We start from the raw sequence: 21,295 nt of genomic DNA, 5'->3' as shown, positions 1-21,295 counted from the left end.
GCACAAGTTTGATTAGAACTGTATAGAACGGGCATAGGGTCAATGCTATGTCTCCACCAATCTTCCTTCTAACCTGTCAACACATTTTTACAACAAAACCCTTTCTCTCCTAAAGCTAAGTAGACTCTACCTCAGCAGGCAGTCAACCACTCTATTTTTGTTGAAGAGCAAACTGCATAGCTAAGAACGTAAATAGTTCTGGGACAATAAGGATAGAAAGCAAAAGTAATTGATTTTCACCAAAGGAGCCAAAGAGTGAATTTGACATTAAGACATAAAATTATTTCCCATGTCCTTGGCCAGTCGAAGTTCACTGACACTGATAAAGCAGTCTGAGATGCTACCAGACAACTCCTCGTGCCCACAGGGGACAGGCTTGCAGAGTTCTGGTCCCACTAACGTATCTGCATGCCTTCCTCGCTCTCAGTCTAGCCAGTTTTATTCCCTGTTTTAACTCAGAATGAATCATGTGCCTGTCTCAGCACCCACCTCTGTGTCCTGCTCCATCTCTGCTTTGATATATTGACTTTCATGTTAGGATCCTCTTGTTTTCAGCTGAAACAGACTGTGCAGCTTGTCCAAGCATGTAGTCTTTCGCGGAATGAGTCATTCCCTTGATGTGTGAGACTCCCCATCAAACTCAGATGATGGAGAAACATTATTATTACATGAGATAAGGAAGGGAAATATGAAGTTCAGCCCTTGTGAACCAAGGCATCACAGCGATTGGCTGGACACAAAAATCTAAATAAAAGCATAAAATGAGGGTGGTTTCTGAAGCTCTAAAATATGTAGGAGAGCATGACTACCTTATGCAACATGCAAGTAAAATCTGTGAATGACTGGACAGGAATTCACAGGCAGGCCTATATGCATTGCTGTAGAGAGGATACTTTATTTTTTGGAGAGACACACAGGCCTTACGTTCATGTTCTGTTACTATTAGGATATGGTTAATTGTAAAAAAAAAGCCTCTGTAAAAGTCACTTTTTAAAGCATGTAATAAATTTCAAGAACTTGAAAGGGCCATCTGGCTTAATATACCTGCCATTTTAGATACTCATTTCACTCCTACTTTCCTGCTTTTCCTGCCTGCTCCTTTAAACTGCAGTCCTCTTGCTGTTTTCAAGAAATAAATCTCAAAATATCTTCATCTTACATTCTTTGTTTTAATATCACTTCCTGCTAATACCATTAGCTGACTTACTATCATTTCCAATCAGATCTAAATCCTTTATTCACTCCTAGCAATGAAAGGATGAAATGGCCAAGCTGCTCAAAAAAAAAAGTTACTTCAGCCATTGCATCTGTTTAACCTTGAGCAACTCACTGAAATGTCATTAAAGGTAACACATGAGCTGGCTCTGAATTTTAAGCAGGTACTGGCTTGGATGTGCAATAAAAGGTGTTTTATTATTTATTAGCTGCATTATAGTTTATTATTTCTCTGCCATTGGGACGAGGAATATTGCCTTAGCCACAGGAGTAGACAAGCAACCAGATCTGAGGAACTGCCCCCATGCAATGGACACAGCAGAGCACTGCACCCATTTCTTCAGTGGACGGTGTGGGACTGCCTTGGGACCCCAGAGCCTGAGTATATGCCCTGGCTGTGGCTTCTCACATACTGACAAAACAAACTGTACTCTCCTTTGTTTTTTAAACAACAGAAAAACCTAGCCTGCCTCATAATACCTTCAATAATGAAATGTGGTTTGTTTGTTTTTCCCCCAATATTCTTCACAGTATTTATTGGAGAAGTCATTGTAAAAAGACCTTCAAGTCCCAAAATATCAGATAGTGCTTTTCTACATAAATGCTTGAGATCTTCGCATGTATGTTCATTTTGCAGTCATCTACCTTTCACCCACAACAGATCCTAAAAGTTATGACAACCTGTGACCAAAAAAAGAAAGAATTAAATAGATTCACAGATTTACAGCAAAAGGCACGGTCCAACACTAGTCCCATTACCTTACTTCTCAGTCTGTGCAGTCAAAACAATCATTTACAGTTTACGTTTCGTAATCCTCAGCCTGAATTTTTATTAAGAAAATCTGCTTGTGTGCTGCATTCAGTTCATTTCAGTCTTACCATAGTTGTCTCCTGAATTGACCCAAAGCTGTTAATGAAGATATTGACCGCCACATCGACTGGAATTCCTTTAAAAAGAAAAGATTTCTAGTCATTTGCACAATCCAGCAAAGGTACATTATCCTTCCTTTTAGTGGTATCACAATATGAAATATTTTTTGTAACTTGTATTTTCAAATTAATATCTATTTTGTTTTCAAAAGCTACAGTATAATCTGCTTGCACTGAAACCATGAGAATCATTTTCATAAGAAAACAGAAAAAAAAAAAATCCTCATTCCAGAGCACCAAGCTTAAAGCATTTCATTGACCATAAATCAATGAGTCATTTCCAAATCCCATGATTTTCTGCTATCACGGAACGCACCATCCACTATTATTTTTACATGCAATGCAATTCACATCTCTAGCAGTGGACACATTCAACTGCCAAAGATTTAACAAAGATCTATCATCCCAAATAACTGTTTCTGATTTATGATGACACATTTACTTACACTGTAAGAGGATACTTCTTTATGCAAGTCAAGTGTATAAATGTAGCTGTGTACACACAGGGGGATAAAAACTGTTCCATGCAGCTTTCACAGCCACCTCGCACGAGAGGGAGAGAAGCAGAAGGCTGCTCCATTTTACAACGATTACCAATTTGGCAAGAAAAATTTTGAGAAGCCAGCAGCTGTGAAGATATCAAGATGGACTGGATTTTTGTCTCTTTTCCACAGCCAGGATTACTGTAGCTGAAAAGGGCTGGTGTGACAGCTGCTACATCTGCCCTCTGTCACCCTGCGGGAATGGATAGGCAGCCATCTATCTGGTGTTAACAGAGGGCTATCATGAAGTGGGGGGTAGTGGCCTGATGGTTGTGAGAATCATGGTCCACTAGTTTTATTTAGCACCTGTATGTTGAGAGTGTCAGTGCACACACTGGATACAAGCATCTGTTGTCTGCTTAGCTTGGTGGAATTCTTTCTATTTTCAGAAGTAAAAAAGTTGTATAAGACTATCTGGACAGAGAGAACAACTATATTATAAAGTAATGTCATATTTAATAGTTTGCTCACCTACGTACAATATCCCAGAGTATGCATGTATAAGACGTAAATTCAAACTGCAAACCCACTGCACCACTGGTAGCCAGGAATCACGACCAGATTTGAATAGGAACTACAGCCCAAGGAAGCCAGTCAAGTGTGAGGAACATTTTAACACAGGCAAATCACTTGTCAGAAATTGTCCTTTCTTCCCCACTTCTCTGTAAGCTAACATTACATGCCCTCTCTTTTTCTTCAGACTCAATTCTTACCAGAGAGCCATCAGGGACATCAGAAATATAAATCAATCTGCAATATGCTCTACCAGTGGCTACAAGCCTGTTGTGCTGAGGAGCAGACAGAACAGAGGATGGACATTTATTTTTTGTGACAAAATTCAGCACTGAAAACGAACAAATACGACTCCACAGAGAATAAGAAAGAAGCAGGTAACCTGCTGAGAATTGAGTTTAATGCAGTTATAAAGCTTCAGATAGAATCTGAAATCTGAAACTGGTCTCCTCAAAAGCACAATAAAGATTATAGATTTCCAAAGTTCTCATGCTATTGCTACATTACAGTAACTCCTAACCTAAATATAATTAAGCTGTACAAAGAACCGATTTATATAAACTTCAATGTGTGTAATATAATAAAATCGCTGTCTTTTTTCTATCAGGAAAATAACCTAATTCCTGGAAAGTACAATTTGCAGCTGTATGATTACTAGAGGTTTTGCAGAGTATATGTATTTCAGCCTTTTCTGTATATGAAAGGAAATCACATTTGCCTACATGGAACATTCCTACAACACTTGCCTACAACAACGTATCCCAGAATCACACGTGCATAAACTCATCATCTATTTGAAATCCCAAACCTCGTAAGCAGTATTATTAACACATCTTCCAAACTGAATTTTGCATCATTTCCAAACAACGAAACTGCTGGTCTCTCAAAATTTTATCTTAAAGGACCCCTATAGAGAAGGTAAGTGGTTTAAAATGCTGTGAAGCGAGGATACTGCTAAAGCCTGATTAAAATGGAGCAATAAAGACATACTTAAAAATGCATTTTACAAAAATCTAATTCAACTGAAAAAATCTGTTAGAAAAATTTAATAATAAAGCATCAGACAGTATTATTATCTTGAAATCCCTATATATTTCAGCTTAAAACAAAAAACTGTAAATACCTCCTACAGTTACAGCTTGTAGTAAAATCTTCATCTCAGAAATACAGTTGTGAATATCATTTCTATATAAACTTTCTGTGCATAAAAAAAGGTTAAATTACAAGGATCAAATAAAAAGGCAGAAATATCTGACAAACCTTTGAAATTAGGTCTTATCCTGGGATCATAGCTGAGTAATAGCCTATTCAAGATATTGCTGGTAGAATTAGCAGGTACTCTTGCAAGGTCTTCAGCTGATTGCTGGCTGTAAAAAGAAGTGCATTCATTACCACTAAAACAGAAGCAACTGTGAAGTTAAGGCTAACTCATTTTTCAATTTCGCCAGGTCACAAGCAAAGCAGTTTCATTCCATGCTTTTTTTGTGATGTTTCAGTACTTTTCAAGAAGCTGTAACAAACGAGACAGCTCTTTAAAATACACTAATTGTAAACTTAAGAAGGACATCAGATATACTGTAAATAAGTAAGAATTTCACTAACTGCTCCCTTACCTCTGAACATGTATCCAGAAGGACGTGATAACTTCATCAGAAGAAAACAGCCACCTGAACTATTTATAGTGGCTGTCAGATTAGGAACACAAGTAAACTGACAGGCACTTCTTAGGTGCCAAACTACACAGAGGCTTTGGCAGCTGCCTGCTTTCAGCTGCCAGTGCCAGCGAGCCCCACCAGAGCTCAGACATTGCAGAACTGGCAAGCACTGACAAAGCTTTGTTGTGGAAAGCAAGGCTTTGCACGCTGGTTGTTTTTCAGAGTAAAATATCCTAAATATCTTCGTTTACCCTGCTGTTATTGCATTGGGTGTTAATTTAAAACCATCACTGAAATTAAAAAGGACTTGTGATGGGTAAATGCAGCTACAAGAGGGACACAAAAACGGGTGGAATAGAAAGTAAGATGCACCAGACCCTATCCCACCAATAACAGGCTGCTAATGCCCTGTAGGTGAATTTTTATGCTGTCTGTAGAATATGCTCAGTAGCAATTTCCAGTTTTGAACTCTTGTAATCAGCATTCCAACCATTTTTTGAGTACTTTCCTGACTCTCTGTCATTAGAATAACCAACATGCCACATAAAAATGCCACTAGTATGTCCTTACTGTATGTACAATAACCCTCTGAGAATTTAATAGCAATTAAATAACAGCAGGGTTTCTAACCTCTTCAAATAATTGATAAATTTACCTTCAAGTAATTTTCCTTGAGTTGTGTTTATGGCTTTTCATATTTGGCTTGAATTTGGATCATCAAGTATGTAAAAGAACTGATCTATTTCTGTCCCTTTACAGTTGTTGCTCAGCCTTCAGTGATGGCCTTTACCAATGAAGTGGTTGTGAGAGAAATACCATGAACCAGCTATGTATGCTTTCCTTGCAGCTGCCACTAACCGGACAACATGGCAAAATAAAGCTAATTGTTAATATTATTTTCAATTTTGTAACATGAAGATTGAAAAGAATATTAATGTAACTGGAAAAAAGGTAGGCAAGCACTTCAGACACTCTGATGCAGAAAGATTCATGGCTTTGCTTCCTTGCAAGTCACACATCTTAACACCTAACGCACCTACATCAGGTGCCTACTGACATTGTATTTATAAAGTGCAAGCCATAGAGTTTGTTTCTAAATCATATATGCCCAGTATTTGTGACATATCAAACCAAAACAAATAGCTAAAGGACAGACTTATACCCCAATCTGTTTTATATTTCTGTAATGTATAATTCAAAGAAGTTCATTAAATAGTAATGATGGCAATAGTCATTAAATAAAGATGATCTGAACCATGTGGAACAATATGTACACATAAATTAAATACAGATGCTTGTAAAACGCAAAGAGGAAATGAGGAAAAAAAAGCTTGAGAAATAAAACGAGCGAGCATCAAACAGCAAAAGAAAGCTAAATACAGCTGATAGTCTGACAGGTTTATTTGTCTCTCCAATTAAGAGGAATAAAGCTGCAATTTTGTAAGATCTGAAACTCACTGCAGAAGCATGTTAACACAGGGTTCTGCTCAGGTTGTTTGCTCAGAGGTTGTCTGCGAATTAGGCCAAGGTTGCTTCCTGCACAGAGAAGCCAGTCATGTGATGAAGACAGGGTGGCAGCACTGCTGTCTGGTAAGGACTACCGTGGTCACATTTGCTGCAAGTCTTTCCGTTTTGAAGTTCAGTGTCACGTGCACACATTTTTTTCTCATTTATATAAGGACCAAGTGACACAAGAGCATCAGCTGCTTTGAGTTAGGGAAAAAAGAAGCCCACAGTCAGTCATCACTGCTTTTTTAAAGGTGACTTTGAATGAAGCGGCTAGAATAGCCACTGGAAAAAAGCTCTGCAGAGCTCAGCCATACTTTCACTGTGATCTTTCACAGCATGCTGTCACTGAACTGCTCAATGAGCAGCATTCCTGCTACCAAATATTCTCAAAAAGACTGGATTTCCTTCAACAAGCCTTGCTGATGAAACATACCTGGATTTCACCTGTAAATCCATAACACAGAGGTGTAGCTTTTGGTGAACTCAAATGCGATGTCACTTCCAGAGTGACAGATTAGCTGAACGACTTCATTAGCCACAGCAGGATGATTCGGCACACAGAGCAACTGGCCAGGACAATTCAAGTCACTGAGATCCCAGCTAAAAACACTGCCACCCCTGCTCAACTGGCCATTCTGGAATTCATTGCAAAGGTGTAGACTACACTAGAAAGAAAGAATTTGAGCTGAAATCTTCCTTCCCCAAAGAAGCCACACTACCATTTTCTAAAGTCTGATTCACACTAAATGAAATGTTACCTACCATCTCTTCTTATCCAACCTAGAATTTTCATGTGAAAAGCTCGTAACAAGCCAAAGGTTCCCCCTAAATTTCCACCAGTTACAACACATTTTTAATATGTTTACCTAAGCTTGCATGCATAGCTGCTGAGAAACATAAGGAAATGGAAATGTAGCTACATTTTTTGAAGTAATTTATCAGTTCTAGTCAAGACGTAGTGAATACCAAGCAAAGGCTAATGCAACTGAAGTCTCACCGTGGCTGAAAGGGGAATTTAAAAGAAAGCAATAGAAAGCTAGAAATGACTTATTGAGAATTTTGCCTGAACAACAATTTTGAACAACAATAAAAAAAAAATCCCGCAAAATGTCCTCTCTTTTTCTGCAGGACATAAGAAAGCAAACAGAGGTTCTCACTTTACAAACAGTATCTCTAAAATCCAGAAAGAAAACTCTGAGTCTGTCAGCATGAAACTTCTGTGGGCTATGACTGGCCTCTCTGCAGTCTGCTTCTGCTATCACTGATGAATAAAAGAATGACTGTAAATACTGTTCTGCAGGGGATACACAGCGAGGTGCCCATCTCCTCTTCCTTCCACTGCAGCTGTACATATTTTCTCGCTGCCTTTGAAGAACATGATGAATATTTTAAATTGATACAATAGATGATTACCTTCATAATTCAGTAATCAACATCCAGAAGTTCAGACGAGTAGATATGCATGGCAAAAACGAATCATACTCCTGGTTTGAAATTCATGTAACTTTGTTACATTTGTGCCAAGCAAATATGTCAGAAGACATTACACCTCTCTCTGTTGGGTTATTATGACATCTACTCCTAGAACTCACTGAACTTACAAGGAGTCCCTATTGCAGGCAGAGCCCCGTGAGGATGACTAGAGAAAGGAACGCCAACAATATTTATTCTACACAGATGGGAAGGGGAACCTCTGTCATTGTTTTCATTCACATATTGCTCTGACCCCTGTTCTTAAGGTCCCATTACCACTTTAGGAGAAATGAGTACAGTTTTTACTTGTGTCGTCACAATCAGGGAAAAAAATAAGCACGTGTCAGAGGGAAGCCAATTCACAAACCATCTTACAATGCACCACAGACCAAGGAGTCAAACTGCATGATTTTTCCATTGTCAGCATTTACTTAGAGCTCATAATCTGGATAAGCTAATGTCAAGCTTTGCCTGTGCATAGATTGCTGTATGACAGAGAAAAATATATATTCCAACTACTGTTATCTACCACAGAAATTTCCTATGTAACACTGAAACAACAGATTTCATACTGCTAATCTAATTTATGTGATGGAAACTGTCATTTTAGTCATGTAATGTGGCAGTAGATATCTGAAAATGATAAAAACAAGTTCTGGGAAACACAACCATCTGTCATCTGGCCATATACTGTATATACTACTTCCGTGATACAAACTATCACTGTTCTGCTTTGCGGGTGTTAGAATTTCTAAGCGCAGTAACAAAGCATAAAAACAGGCTAATGCAAACCAAATAAACACTGTGTAATTCCTCTGAATGATCTCTATGATCTCTAGCGTACTTAACAGTTAAATTTTCAATCTGTACAGCCTGGCTTCTCCACCACGAGGGAGAAAAATTACAATCCCTTCAATGCAAAGCCAAACTACTTGAATTTTATCAAAACTACAAATCTCAGAGTAACAGTTCACGAATGCTCACAAACGCAGTTGACAGCTAAGCTTTTAAGATCAGATGTGCAACTCCAGTCCTTGAATCTGGAGGTAATCCAGTACAGTGAACAAAACCATCAATCCTGCTGGGGCACCCTGAATCATGGTCTGAAATAGTTCCTTTTGATCCGCTATGGAAAGACCACAAACTCCCAACATGGGCATGTAAGCAAGCTTTCTGTAGCTGGGCTTGTGAATAGCTCAGTTAGTGCCACTTCTTTGGTTCTCGCCTATCAGAAGCCTCTATATTTAGCTTGGGTTTACATTCAGCACTACTCCACGTTGAGGAGCTTTTACCCAGCACTCTGAGCTGCCTTGTTTTTCCCTGAAGCATTATCAGCAGCCAGAAGTTCAAGCAGAACTACAGACATTTGTCCACACCTGTCCCCACGTCCCAATCTCTTTTTCTAGACACGTGAACACCAAGAAGAGCAATGCACACATCCTGAAAGGAGCACCGTCTTGGTTAGAAAGCATAAATGGAGAGACATTGGAGATAATCTGCCTTTCAGAGATCTACATGGTGGTAATGAGAACAGAATGCAGTCCTATGGTTTTCCTCACCCTTAGTTATAGGGCAGTTTCATGAGCAGACCAGAGAGCATTCTCGTCTGCAGGCTCTTTCCGTATGAAGGACAGGGCTCAAGCCTGTAACTTTTCTGCACCATTGCATTGCCTCATCACTATAACGGCCAGAATGGAGTGAGAATTTCTCACCAGGGAGGGAGGATTACTGAAAGAGATTCAGTCTACCACAGTTAATTACTGTTTTACAAGAGAACTTCAGTTTTGCTTATACAGCCTTATCTTTTACTCCCCAGCACGCTTATCCATTCTGAATAACAAATTCCCAGACCTCCTGGAATGTGGCCCTGTCTGTCTGGGATCATGGCTTTCCATGAGGGCTACATGCTACAGGATGATTAAACCACTGACCAACTGCAGTTACCACAGGGCAGAAGAATTTTTACAGGAACCAGAAATGGGCTCTGCAATGCCTTTATTTTCAGACTGACTGAAATGGAACTGTCCCCACAAATAAATTCAGGCTGCTCTTTCAACTCCATTCCATCTTCTCCCACAAACTGCATCAATTCTCTCATCACATCTACAAATCAAACTGCTCGCAGACTATCATTAGCGTCTTCTAGAAGATGGGAGGGAATGGTGACAGAGATGATTCCACTTTTCACCATTGGAGGGATGATCAGACGCTACTGACAGAGAGACCACGTAGACCCAAGCACTTGGTCAGAATAAAATTCCACGTTGATGGGACAGTGGAGAGGATCCAAGGTAGAATACTTTGACTGACTTCAGCGTTTATGGAAAGAGCTTGTCAGAAGCTGCCAGTTAACCAAGAGAAATGTACAGAGTAGTCTTTCATACAGATCTATGCTTTAAACACATACAAAGCCTCAGTCCCACCATCTTGTTTGTTTGTTTTTAAATGAGCTGTTTATTGAACCTTGGCATTTGTGACCTTTATAAGCTTCTACCCTGGCTGATGGCACAAACCATGTGCCATCTGGACGGCTTTGAGGGCCATTTCACAGCTTTTGCAGTACAGGATATGCTTTACTGAATACAGCCCAAAACACAATTTGTATTCCTGTTCTGTGGGTAGAAAGTCTCTAGGGGTACTGTGCATTTAATCACCTATGTGTATATAAACCTTCGTGTGGGAAAATGCATATAGGTGGGAAGGGGCGCTACATAAAAACATAGTCTTGAGATCAAGGGGAAAGAATGAGATTCAGAGACCAAGGCAATACTCTGACTGTTAGACTCTCTGGGGGACCATCAGCAACCAAAAGTGTGCAGGTGAACAGCTGAGTCACACTAAAACCGTAATTAACAGGGATAGCTGTGACTGTGAGCACGGTGCTAACTGATTTTGTTAACTGCTTTTTGGACACATATCTCTATGCCTTCTGCAACCAAACTTCCCTCTGCTTATAATTTAATTTGCGTAGAGATTGTGCAAGGGGCTTTGAGAGAGACGTCCTGGGTTACCAAGGACCGTGGGATAACAGCAACAGCTGCAACGCTGTAACATAACTAAAGAATTTATTATGACACACAAAAAAAAGGAAAAAATGTTCTTCAGCAGTGCTCTTAGAAAAAGCCACAGCTGCATGTCCAACATGTTTACCAGGAACAGGTATTATGAGGAATTATGAGGAAGTTACGCTAAGGGAAAGCGGTAACATTAGACAAAATCTGTTCTGAACACATCTTCCATCCCAAACATGTCTGTCTGTACATCTTATTCTCAACATCAGTCCTCACCGTGACTAAAATGGAGCAGCTTCTTAAACCTCCTCTGCCATCTGGCAACATTTTCAAAATAATGCCAGTAGTGGAAGGGAAGTCACATTCAAAAGGCTGTCTCTGCCTGGGGCAATTCAAACAAAATACCCATGTTTATCTGATCAAAACTGCCTGAAGTGTTCAGATAGGCTTAACTCACATCAACAAGAAACTAGAGCAGTCACACTTGTGCCTAACCTTTGTGGCACACTCTCACAAAGTCATAATACAATTGCCCGTTCCCTATCCTTTTCTAGACTTTAAAGCTGGAACACTCTTTCACTGTCACCTGCAATGCCACTTCACGGCTTGTATTTTCCATTCTGAAGAGACCCTGTAGACAAACAACTACTTGTAGAAATGCAGCAATGTGGAGTAGCCTCCAAATGGGAAATAACAGAGGAAATACAGCTGGTGGACAGCCTATGACCAAGAAGTAGATCAAGTGTCTGAATCCACCTGTGCCTAATACCAAGTCAGCTGTATTCAGTATAGTGAATTTCAAAATAAGCTCTGTAACCTAATCTACAGAATTCTTAAAGGATTTTCTTCAAGAGCTAGACCTGTTTCTTTCTTTTTTTTTTTAATAATGTTTTCCATGGAGAGAAAAGGCTAGACTTTTGTTTCATCAAGGCTCCATATTATATTCCACTATGCATCTGCAGTAATGAGCTTCCTAGATTTACGTGAAAAACTCCCTATTGTGAACTTTTAGGTCCAACATACCAATTTGTTAGTTAATCAACGAACATCTGAGAATCAGACAAGTATAATTACTCTCTGTTCAATTTGAAAAGCCTGAGGTAAGAAAAAGTGATCAAAACTTTGATGCGGTATCTTACATCTGTCTGAGGAAGCACTAGATTAAAATAAAAACAAGTGATTAAGCATCAGCTTCATGAAACCTCTCTAAAGCAAAAGCTGGGGAAAAAAAAACAGTTACAGAAAGAAATGAAAATAAGATGGCTCTTTGAACCACTGTCACACAGCGTACAGAGAAATATGGCATTTATCATAGAATCACAGAACTGTAAACAATCACACGAGTGTTTGCTCCCAGATACAAAACAGTATTTTCCTAAACGAAGGAAGCAAATATCTGTTTATGAGACAACAATGAACTTTTTATGGGATTTCTGATCAATTTGTTTTCAGCTTATTTTAATAGTTAATTTCATGCTGGAGGTGCACATTCAGCTACAGACTCATGCGCTGGATATGAGTTAAAGTAAAAGCTCAGGTGTGCTCATTTCTTATACAAACATGCTCAACTCCAAAACCTAAACCAGCCCCAACAACACCCATTTCTGAACATCAAACCACAGAACTCAAACAGTATTATCAGACTAGACACAAATATTTCCTTGAAAAATTATCTGCATATATAGTTGAATTTCGTAACTGTAAAGTTTGTTTCTTATATAATTACTAGTGGTTTTCATTTTCCTGAGGAGGTAGAATTCAGTTTTTTGCATGTTGAAAATAGACAAGAGGCATGATTTTTTTTACAAGAAAAGCTTTAAATTGTATTGCACTAGTAATCAACATAAATTAAAGGCAGATTAAAATTTTTAACTTAAAATTTCCTTAGGAATTTGCACCACTCAATCACACAAGTGATGCAACGTGCTTTACTAGGGAACTTTTTATCCAACCATTTCCTCTGAGACTATTTTCGGTCTCACCACTGAATTCCCACTCCACTACTGCATCAGATTTTGGTTTGTTTCTGAGGAGATTTCTCCCTTTCTTTGTCCATAGGAAAAAAGCATTAAGAATCAGCCATCTCTTTTACAATTCACACTGTCACCAACTACAGGCTTTGTGAAATGTTATTAGAACACGCCAGTGGCTGAAAGTTTGTCATCAACAGCTTGAGTTAGGAGAGGACAGAGCTCACCTGGACTGTTCACTCACTCACCTAAGGGTTCTGCTGCCAGTCACAGAGCCAGCAATCCTGCAGTTCCACTACCATAACTGACTGCGTCTCAAGCTGTGAACTTCAGCCAAGTGAGACACCAACAACTTGTTTGTTACTCACTACTATAGCAATTAATTCTAACAAGCAGCACTCTACATGTGGATACATCAATCAAACATGGGAGCCTGCTGGGATTATCAGAGAAAGCTTTCACTGTCACAGTGTAAAAACACCGCCTAAAAAATTAGAGCATTTATTCACCTCAACTAGTGGTGACAAATGATGCCACGTTTGTACATTTCCAAACTAACTGGTATCAAGCACAGAGTAACAGGAAATACTGTGCTTCAGAACTGTAATTAAGATCAAGTTAAGAGCAGAAAGAAGCGCTGGCTGCTTTCACAAGACCATAGCAGGTCTGGACTCTGCTCCCAGCTGTGCAACTCACTATCCAGTGACTTGAGCGCTCATGCCTGTCTGGGGAACCATGACATTTCTCCCATTGCCAGAAGTCCTTATATTAACTCAAGCAGAATGCTCTGCACAGAACTCAGCTATTCAAAGGAAACAGAATGGACGTGGGTCATTTCAAATGAGTCGTGTCACATTTGAGACCTGTATCGTAATGTTTTCAAATCCAAAGACACGTCTCATCTTTAGGGTTGATATAATAATAAGAACACACACATGTAGAAATTTTCTAAAAAACTGCCTTTACAGATCAACGTCAATATCAGCATTTAAAAAGAATGGGAACTTTAAAAGTACCCTTCAAACATTGCCTCATTATCGTTATTCTATTTTTTTCTTTTCCTTACGAAGTCTGTTACTGCTAGCTAGCCAGTTTCATCTTCTAGTCTTCTTTCACAGTCACAGTTAAAAGGTGTTTAGATTTGCCTGAGTCACTTTGGTACTTAAGGCTCAGTGCTCTTTACACACGTTGGAAACTCATAATGCTGCACCTACATTTCACATTTACACCACACCAATAAAAAGATGACCAACACTGACCATGAAAATGAGCAAAAAAGGCCCCCTAAAAATAAATGCATGCATCATCTTACGCATAATCAAAGAATATTAGGATATTATAATCACAAAATAAACAAGAGTTAGGCAAAGCAGACTATTACACTATGGTGTAACCAAGGTGTTACAGCTGCTCTATGACTGACATTAAGCGTGTTTGGGACTGGGTGCCTACTGATTACTGTTTCCATTTTTCTGCATTACAATTATGTTACTGGAGATAGGGCATAAAAAATAAGAAAGAGATCTGCTTCAGACATGAGAATGAATGTGGCTGTATAATCAAAGAATATTAGGATGTTATAATCACAAAATAAACGGAGTTAGGCAAAGCAGACTACGGTAACAAAAGAGAATAAATGGAAGGCTTACCCCTATCCTGGGCTCATTCACAAAACACCAGAAGGAGGGATCTCTAGAAGAGATCCTTCCCCACTGGTAGCCTGCTCTTAAATGGGTCTAGGAGGGGTGCAGCCAGGCAGCACAGGAGAATTGCCTTCACCTGTGCTCCTCTGGCTGACTCATGGCTCACCTGAGGTGACCAATCAGAGCTTCAGGCCGTGACCCAGCAGTTCCCATACATCTTATCAAGCAACATAAAACACAGTAGGCATTAGAAAGTGAATAAATTTATTCATTTTAGTGTGAAATGAATAAATTTATTTGCCCATAAATAGCAAGACACAGGGTTGGAATCCCCCACAGACACTTCAAATCATTGTTAAGAATCTGTTTACTACTGCTTAGGCTTTTCATTAAAATAAATTACCTGCTATAAAAGAAACAAGTTCATTGATAGAACTCAGCGATGTCACCAGTTAACCCCTCATCCTCTCATTCCTACTCCCCATAACTAATCTCTCAACAGACACCACCATCTTCCTTGTCAACTGCCATTTCACTTTCAGCATTAAAATATAGCACAATTCTGATAAAGCAAGAATATAAAGGAAACATGGAACATACGATGGACAGAGGTATTGCTTCTTTTTTCCCTTTCCTTTCTTTGAAGACTTCTCTTTGGAATAGACTTCTTCCACCCATAAGGAGAATGAGACAAAGAAGAAAACCGCTAGCAGGAACTTCATCTTGAAGGTTAGAGTTCAGAGAAATGTTTGGTCTATGGCAAAAGAAAATAAATAGGTTTATGTAAGTAAGGTTATATAGGGCAAATGAGAACACAAGTACAGAAGGTAAGCAAGTATTTCATTAAAAATATCTATCTATATAGGGGTGACACTCTGGAACAGGTTGCCCAAGGAGGTTGTGGATGCCCCATCCCTAGAGGCATTCGAGGCCAGGCTGGATGTGGCTCTGGGCAGCCTGGTCTGCTGGTTAGTGACCCTGCACATAGCAGGGGAATTGAAACTAGTTGATTGTCCTTTTCAACCCAGGTCATTCTATGATTCTATATTTCATTTTAGCTGTCATGGGAGAGAGTCTGCTGAGATGTGAATCTGATATTAAACTAATTTAGGTAATTCTCTGAGCATCAGATAGTTTCCTAAAGTTAAAAGAATCACAGCCAGAAACAGATTTAAGTGCAAGATAGCTTCAGTGTATTTAAAGCATAAACGAGACGACCTTCAAAGGGTACCCAACTCAAAATCCTCAGAAACCTGGTAGGAGAATTCATCTCCAAAAATACCACGTATTAATTGCACTAAACATGGCCAAATGTGACCAACCAGTCATTTACCAAGACAGAGAACTGAGAGCACTAGGCACACGTAAAAACCTAACAGTTTCAATAGATCAGAAAGGGCCACGCTTTCGATCTCACGGATGGAAATGTAAACATCAGCGACTATTTTGCAAGGACTCCAGACGCAGAGTCAGCACTAAACGGGAAGCCCAGGGCCGCATCCACTCGGCACCCTGGGTGTGTGCTATTTTCCATTCCTTGGCTCCTTCTAACGCCACCTCCTCAGGCCGGAGACCTCACGGATCCCTCAGCACCAGCTGCACTTCCCACTTATTCAGTTACCCGTAACGCCGCCTCTCCCTCACCTTCCGGAGGGCCATTTCCATCCCCTCGCAAAGCCACTCGGAGCACCGACGAAGGGGCTCCGCCGTCCGCAACCGAGCCCGACGCCCCCCTCTGCTCGGCCCGGCCTCGGGCAGCCCCCACCCCCGGCCACCCGCCCGGCGCCGGCCGAGGTGCTGACAGGGCCGCCGCGCCGCCCCACCCGCGGAGCCTCCACCGGCGGGGCCCACGCGGCCGCAGCCCCGCGCTCACCGCCACACACGATCGCGTCCGGGCCGGAGCCGCCGCCGGTACTCCGCGCTCAGAGCCGGCGGCAGTCGGAGAGCCGGCGGCGTGGCATGGCGCGGAGCGGAAGAGCGGCTCCGGCCATCGAGCCCTACCTCCGGCGGTGCTCCGCGGCCAGTGAGCATGTGCGGAGCGACTGCGCGGCGGCCTCGCAGTGAGCATGTCCCGCCGTCCGCACATGGGCACTGCGCGGCCGGGCACGGGAGGGAGGGGAAGGGGCTGGTGCGCTATTGCCGCTGGCTGATCGTGTTCTGCTGCTGCACGGGATGGGCAGTAACGGGACGGTGATGATGCAGAGGGGCACGGAATCACAGAACGGCTTGGGTTGGAAGAGACCTCAAAGCCCACCCAGTCCCAGCCCCTACTGTGGGCAGAGCTGCTCCCCACCAGCTCAGGCTGCCTGGGGTTACGTCCATCCTGGCCTTGAGTGCCTCCAGGGATGGGGCATCCAACAGCTTCTGTGGGCAGCTGTGCCAGGGCCTCACCTCTGCGTGAAAGCTTTCCTCCTAAAATGTAACCTGAATCTCCGCTCTTTTAGCTTAAAACCATTCCCTTTTTTTCCCCTATCACTGTCTGCCCATGTCCATCCTTGCTCACTTTGTGTTCTCCGAAGCAGGAGCTGTGCTTATGCTTTGTGCTTATATTACAGACAGGCCTTTGGCCCAAATTTTCAACCAGGCAGCGACTGCTGCACAGTCAAGTAGCCCTAGGTCATCAAATGTCCACCTCACACTGTAGTTCATAGGCATCATCTCCCATCTGTCTCATATTCCTTTTAGCAACCAAGCCAAATAAAACTTCCTACGTCTTCCAGTTTGCTTTCCATCACTCAGTATGCACTGCCAGAGCTCCTGTCCATGCTATAATGAAAGAACAGCACAACCTGAAAGCATTACAAAAGCATTTCTATTTTTCTGAACAGGTGCAGTGATTGATAAATACCTCCGCGCATGCTTCCTGTGATGTCCTGTGAGCCACACCATACTTCTCTGAAGCCTTGCTTGACTTTGGAGTATAAGAACAAAAAGTGGAAACAATCACAAGCCTTGCAAATGGAAAAAAAAGTGGGCAAATGACCTGATCTGTGTGCCATGCCAGGCACTGAGCAGTGTGTAGGTTTGGTAATACCCACATGCTGGGTTCCCTCAGCTTCACTTTTCCATGGAGTCCTACAATCACAGAACATTCTGAGCAGGAAGGGACCCACAAATACCACCCAAAATCCAAACCCTATGTCTGAGAGCAGTATCCAAATGCCCCTTGAACTCCAGCAGCTTGTGGCCATGCCCTCTGCTCTCTGCCAAAGAGCCTTTACCTAACCACCCCCTACCATCCCTTGATGCAGCTCCAGGCCATTCCCCCAGGCCCTGCTGCTGTCACAGAGAGCAGAGCTTGGAGCTGCACCACGATGCCTCCTCTCAGCCCTCTATGCTCTGGGCTGAACAAACCAATGGGACCTCAGCCATTCCTCATACACCTTGCCCTCCAGACTCTTCACCATCTTTGTTGTCCTCCTTTGGATGCTCTGTAATATTTTTAAGTCCTTCTTATGTTGCAGCAACCAAAGCTACATGCAGTGCTTGAGGTGGGGCCAAAGAGCAGAGTGGATAATCTCATCCTTTGCCCGATGGCAGTGCTGGGTCTGATGCACCCCAGGGTATGGTTGGCACTTCTGGCTGCAAGGACACACTGCTGACTTAAGATAATACTCTGATGATAATTCCATGAGCTTTCTGAATCGGCTGCTATAAAGTATAGTTATATTGCCATAGATGTGTATGTGTGTGTGCATCAACATACGTGCATGCTGTCATACTCAGGTCATCTGAAGGCCACAGGACTCTCAAGAAATAGTTTTTAAGCTCAAACGCAGGAACTCACAAAATTAAACAAAGCCAAGTTGTTTCCTGAAACAGCAAAACCCAGAGGCTTCCCACAACACTCTCTGCAAGCAAAAATAGAAGGTAGAGGAAGCTCATTTTTTAAAGCCCCTCTGAAGTTCAACTCAGGAATAGAAACCAAGGTGTTACAGCTGCTCTATGACTGACATTAAGCATGTTTGGGACTGGGTGCCTACTGATTATTGCTTCCATTTTTGTGCATTACAATTATGTTACTGGAGATAGGGCATAAAAAAATGAGAAAGAGATCTGCTTCAGACATGAGAATGAATGTGGTTGTATAATCAAAGAACATTAGGATGTTATAACCACAAAATAAACAAGAGAGTTAGGCAGAGCAGACTATGGTAACAAAAGAGAATAAATGGAAGGCTTACCCCTATCCCGGGCTCACTCACAAAACACCAGAAGGAGGGATCTCTAGAAGAGATCCTTCCCCACTGGTAGCCAGCTCTTAAATAGGTCTAGGAGGGGTGCAGCCAGGTTCCACCCCTTCTGGCAGCACAGGAGAATTGCCTTCACCTGTGCTCCTCTGGCTGGCTCATGGCTCGCCTCAGGTGATCAATCAGAGGTTCAGGCCGTGACTCAGCAGTTCCCATACAGTGGTTTGCATTAAGAAAGTATTAGCGTGGAAGGGAAGAACAAGCATCTCCAGTATGCAGTAGTGGCAGCAGCAGAGCAACAAATCATTCTGAGCACTACTGCTGCAGGGCAGGCTCTCTGCACTGAGCTTCTTGCAGCATGGAGCCTGCCTGCTCTGCATCTCATTCTGGACACAGAGTACAAAACTGCCTCCGTTGGGCTCGCTGCAAACCGTGTGGTGTTTGCAAGTGTGTCCTGCTGCAGCCATAGGTAATCACCTAAGGGTGAGTGATAACTCACCAGGACAAAGCATGAAATAGAAAATAACACCATCCACCCCTGGAGTCGCGTAAAATAAGAGTATGTGGCTGATGTCTTCCTGTGGATAATAAAAGTGGGATATATGGATGCTTTGTTAAACTATCTATGTATGTACATCTTTGTGTCCTGCACCTCACAAGTAATAGCAAATATTGCAAGAAATATTTCAGTAACTCATTGTTTTTAAATGCACCTAAATGAAATAGGTGTCAGTTCTGCCCACTCTGCGCCTCACTCAGAGCTGCCAGAAGAAGCCAGCACTCTCACTCGCAAGATTCTGAAGGACAGCCCATGTTTCATTCTGGTGCTGCACTGCAGTGCCAGCAGAAATCTTATTAAAGATAAATGAAACCAGTAAATAACAGTTTTATTGTCCAGTGAATGTATAAGGGCAATGCCAGCCCTCTCTCTGCATTTACTGCATTATTAAAATACAGGAGTGGACCTGGATATCTTTCCTCAGTGTGCTCCTGCTGCTCTATCTGCTGTTGGGAACATTTGACTGTGCTCATTTCTCTGATTCAGGAATGATCCCCAGGCATTCCTGATCTTAGACATTATCCTCATCTGTAGAAAACAGTTCCAAACCATAGGTAAAATATAACAATAACTTCCCTACTGAGCAGCCCAGGGACATTAGGAAGTCTTTATTTTGCAGTAGTGGAACTTGGAGATCTGGAAATCCAGTAGTCTGTTATTTGAGTACTACAAAGTAATGCTATTGCTGTATAAGAATTTCTTTGTCCTTTCCGTTCTTTTAGGCTACTTTTTCAAGGTACTGAGTTTTGTATAGTCATCTTCCCTATGCACAAGTGTTGCAAATAGTTTGTTGCAAACTTAAGATTTTGTTTGACCGATTGATATAACATATTTAGATACTAAGTCCTGAATGTTTTCTAAAGACAGATGGCTGAGAAGAGGGATTCTCTACTGAAGGAAATAAGGAGGAAGAAAGCAGGCTGGCATGAGAGTGATTGCTAGACATCATAAAATCTCCTGGTAGAAAGATAGTGTAAACTCTACAAACACAAACATGCCTAATTCATAAAGTATCTGCTTTACTAGAGGAGAAATCACGACTGAAAAACAGAGCTTTAAATGTCAAGTAACAGACAAAATTTTATTCAAGTATTTCTCAAGCTTTTTTTGGGAAACTGAATATGTGTTTTTGAATTCCTAGCAACAGAAGAACACATATTGTAGCTTTCAGATTAATTCGTTTAAAAAACCAGTCAGCCACAAGACCCATATGGATTGTAAATCAGGTTTCATTAGTTTCAATGGTCCCAAAAGTTGTTTTGGTTTGCACAATTAGAAAATATCACTTTATGAAGGACTTCGTGTACTGCAACATTTGCAGTTACAACTGTTTTTATTTCAGTGTCACTTCTCCAGTGTCACAGAATTCTGAAGGATGCTGGAATCTCTTTCTTCTGCTTTCTTTCTATATAAACATGTATATGTCTTTTACATATATAAATGCTTATCTTTGTGGCCTAATAAGATCTAATAAATAGGAATCTGGTATCAATGTGGCCCAGGACTGTGAAAGATACATGATTTCTCTCATTCTGACAATGCTGGTGATTTTAATTCCATTTTGAAAAAGACACTTTAAGCAGCAACTCCAGCTCTTGAACAAAATAACAGACAGATGAACAAGCAGATGAATGTTGATGTAATCTATCCTCCTTCATGTTCCAGTCCCTCGTTTCTCTTTGTTACAGATACTGGGCATGACAGATAATTCTGACAGGGTGGATCTGAATGCTGGCAAATTCAAACTCCTGTGCTTTGGTGCTCTAAAATGAGGCTTTTGGGAGAGCTGTACATGCACTCTTAAAATTGAATGAAATAGCAATTAGAATTGCGTGTACCTTGAAACATGATGTTGCTGGTAAATAAAATAAGGCTGATGTATGTGAGGCTTTATGTATTTAATAAAGAGCTTGTCAGAACAGCAGTGGTGTTTACTGATTATAATAGACACAATCATACTGATGCTTGTACTTTACAGGAAGTGGCCACGTCTTATTGCTGCTGTATCTAGAAAGTTGGGTCATGCAAGATGCCCAAAGCACATGTTCCTTGCAGGCATATTCATTTTATTACTTGAATTTCCAA

General features: G+C 41.2%; 1 protein-coding gene across 6 annotated transcripts in view; it reads right to left on the bottom strand.

Annotated features, from left to right (window-relative positions):
• The window catches only part of GLRB (glycine receptor beta), a 48,483-nt gene extending 29,786 nt beyond the window's left edge, over positions 1-18,697 (bottom strand). Inside the window, exons 1-4 of one of the 6 annotated variants that reach the window (XM_048941453.1) lie at positions 18,646-18,697; positions 15,062-15,215; positions 4,461-4,567; positions 2,095-2,162 (exon numbers count right to left, since the gene is read on the bottom strand). In XM_048941453.1, the coding sequence (XP_048797410.1) occupies positions 2,095-2,162; positions 4,461-4,567; positions 15,062-15,183 (297 nt within the window). In that variant the 5' untranslated portion in view covers positions 15,184-15,215; positions 18,646-18,697. Of the gene's footprint in view, positions 1-489; positions 1,897-2,094; positions 2,163-4,460; positions 4,568-15,061; positions 15,216-16,105; positions 16,207-16,334; positions 16,583-18,645 lie in introns of those variants that run through there. The other 5 variants (XM_048941451.1, XM_048941450.1, XM_048941454.1 and 2 more) reach the window with 5 other exon arrangements.
• Between the last annotated feature and the right edge of the window lie 2,598 nt (positions 18,698-21,295).

The sequence above is a fragment of the Lagopus muta genome, chromosome 4 (genome assembly GCF_023343835.1).
Source record: "Lagopus muta isolate bLagMut1 chromosome 4, bLagMut1 primary, whole genome shotgun sequence".
Taxonomy (NCBI): domain Eukaryota; kingdom Metazoa; phylum Chordata; class Aves; order Galliformes; family Phasianidae; genus Lagopus; species Lagopus muta.
The sequence above is the reverse complement of the archived record's forward strand: the minus strand, read 5'-3'. Positions and strand labels throughout refer to the sequence as shown.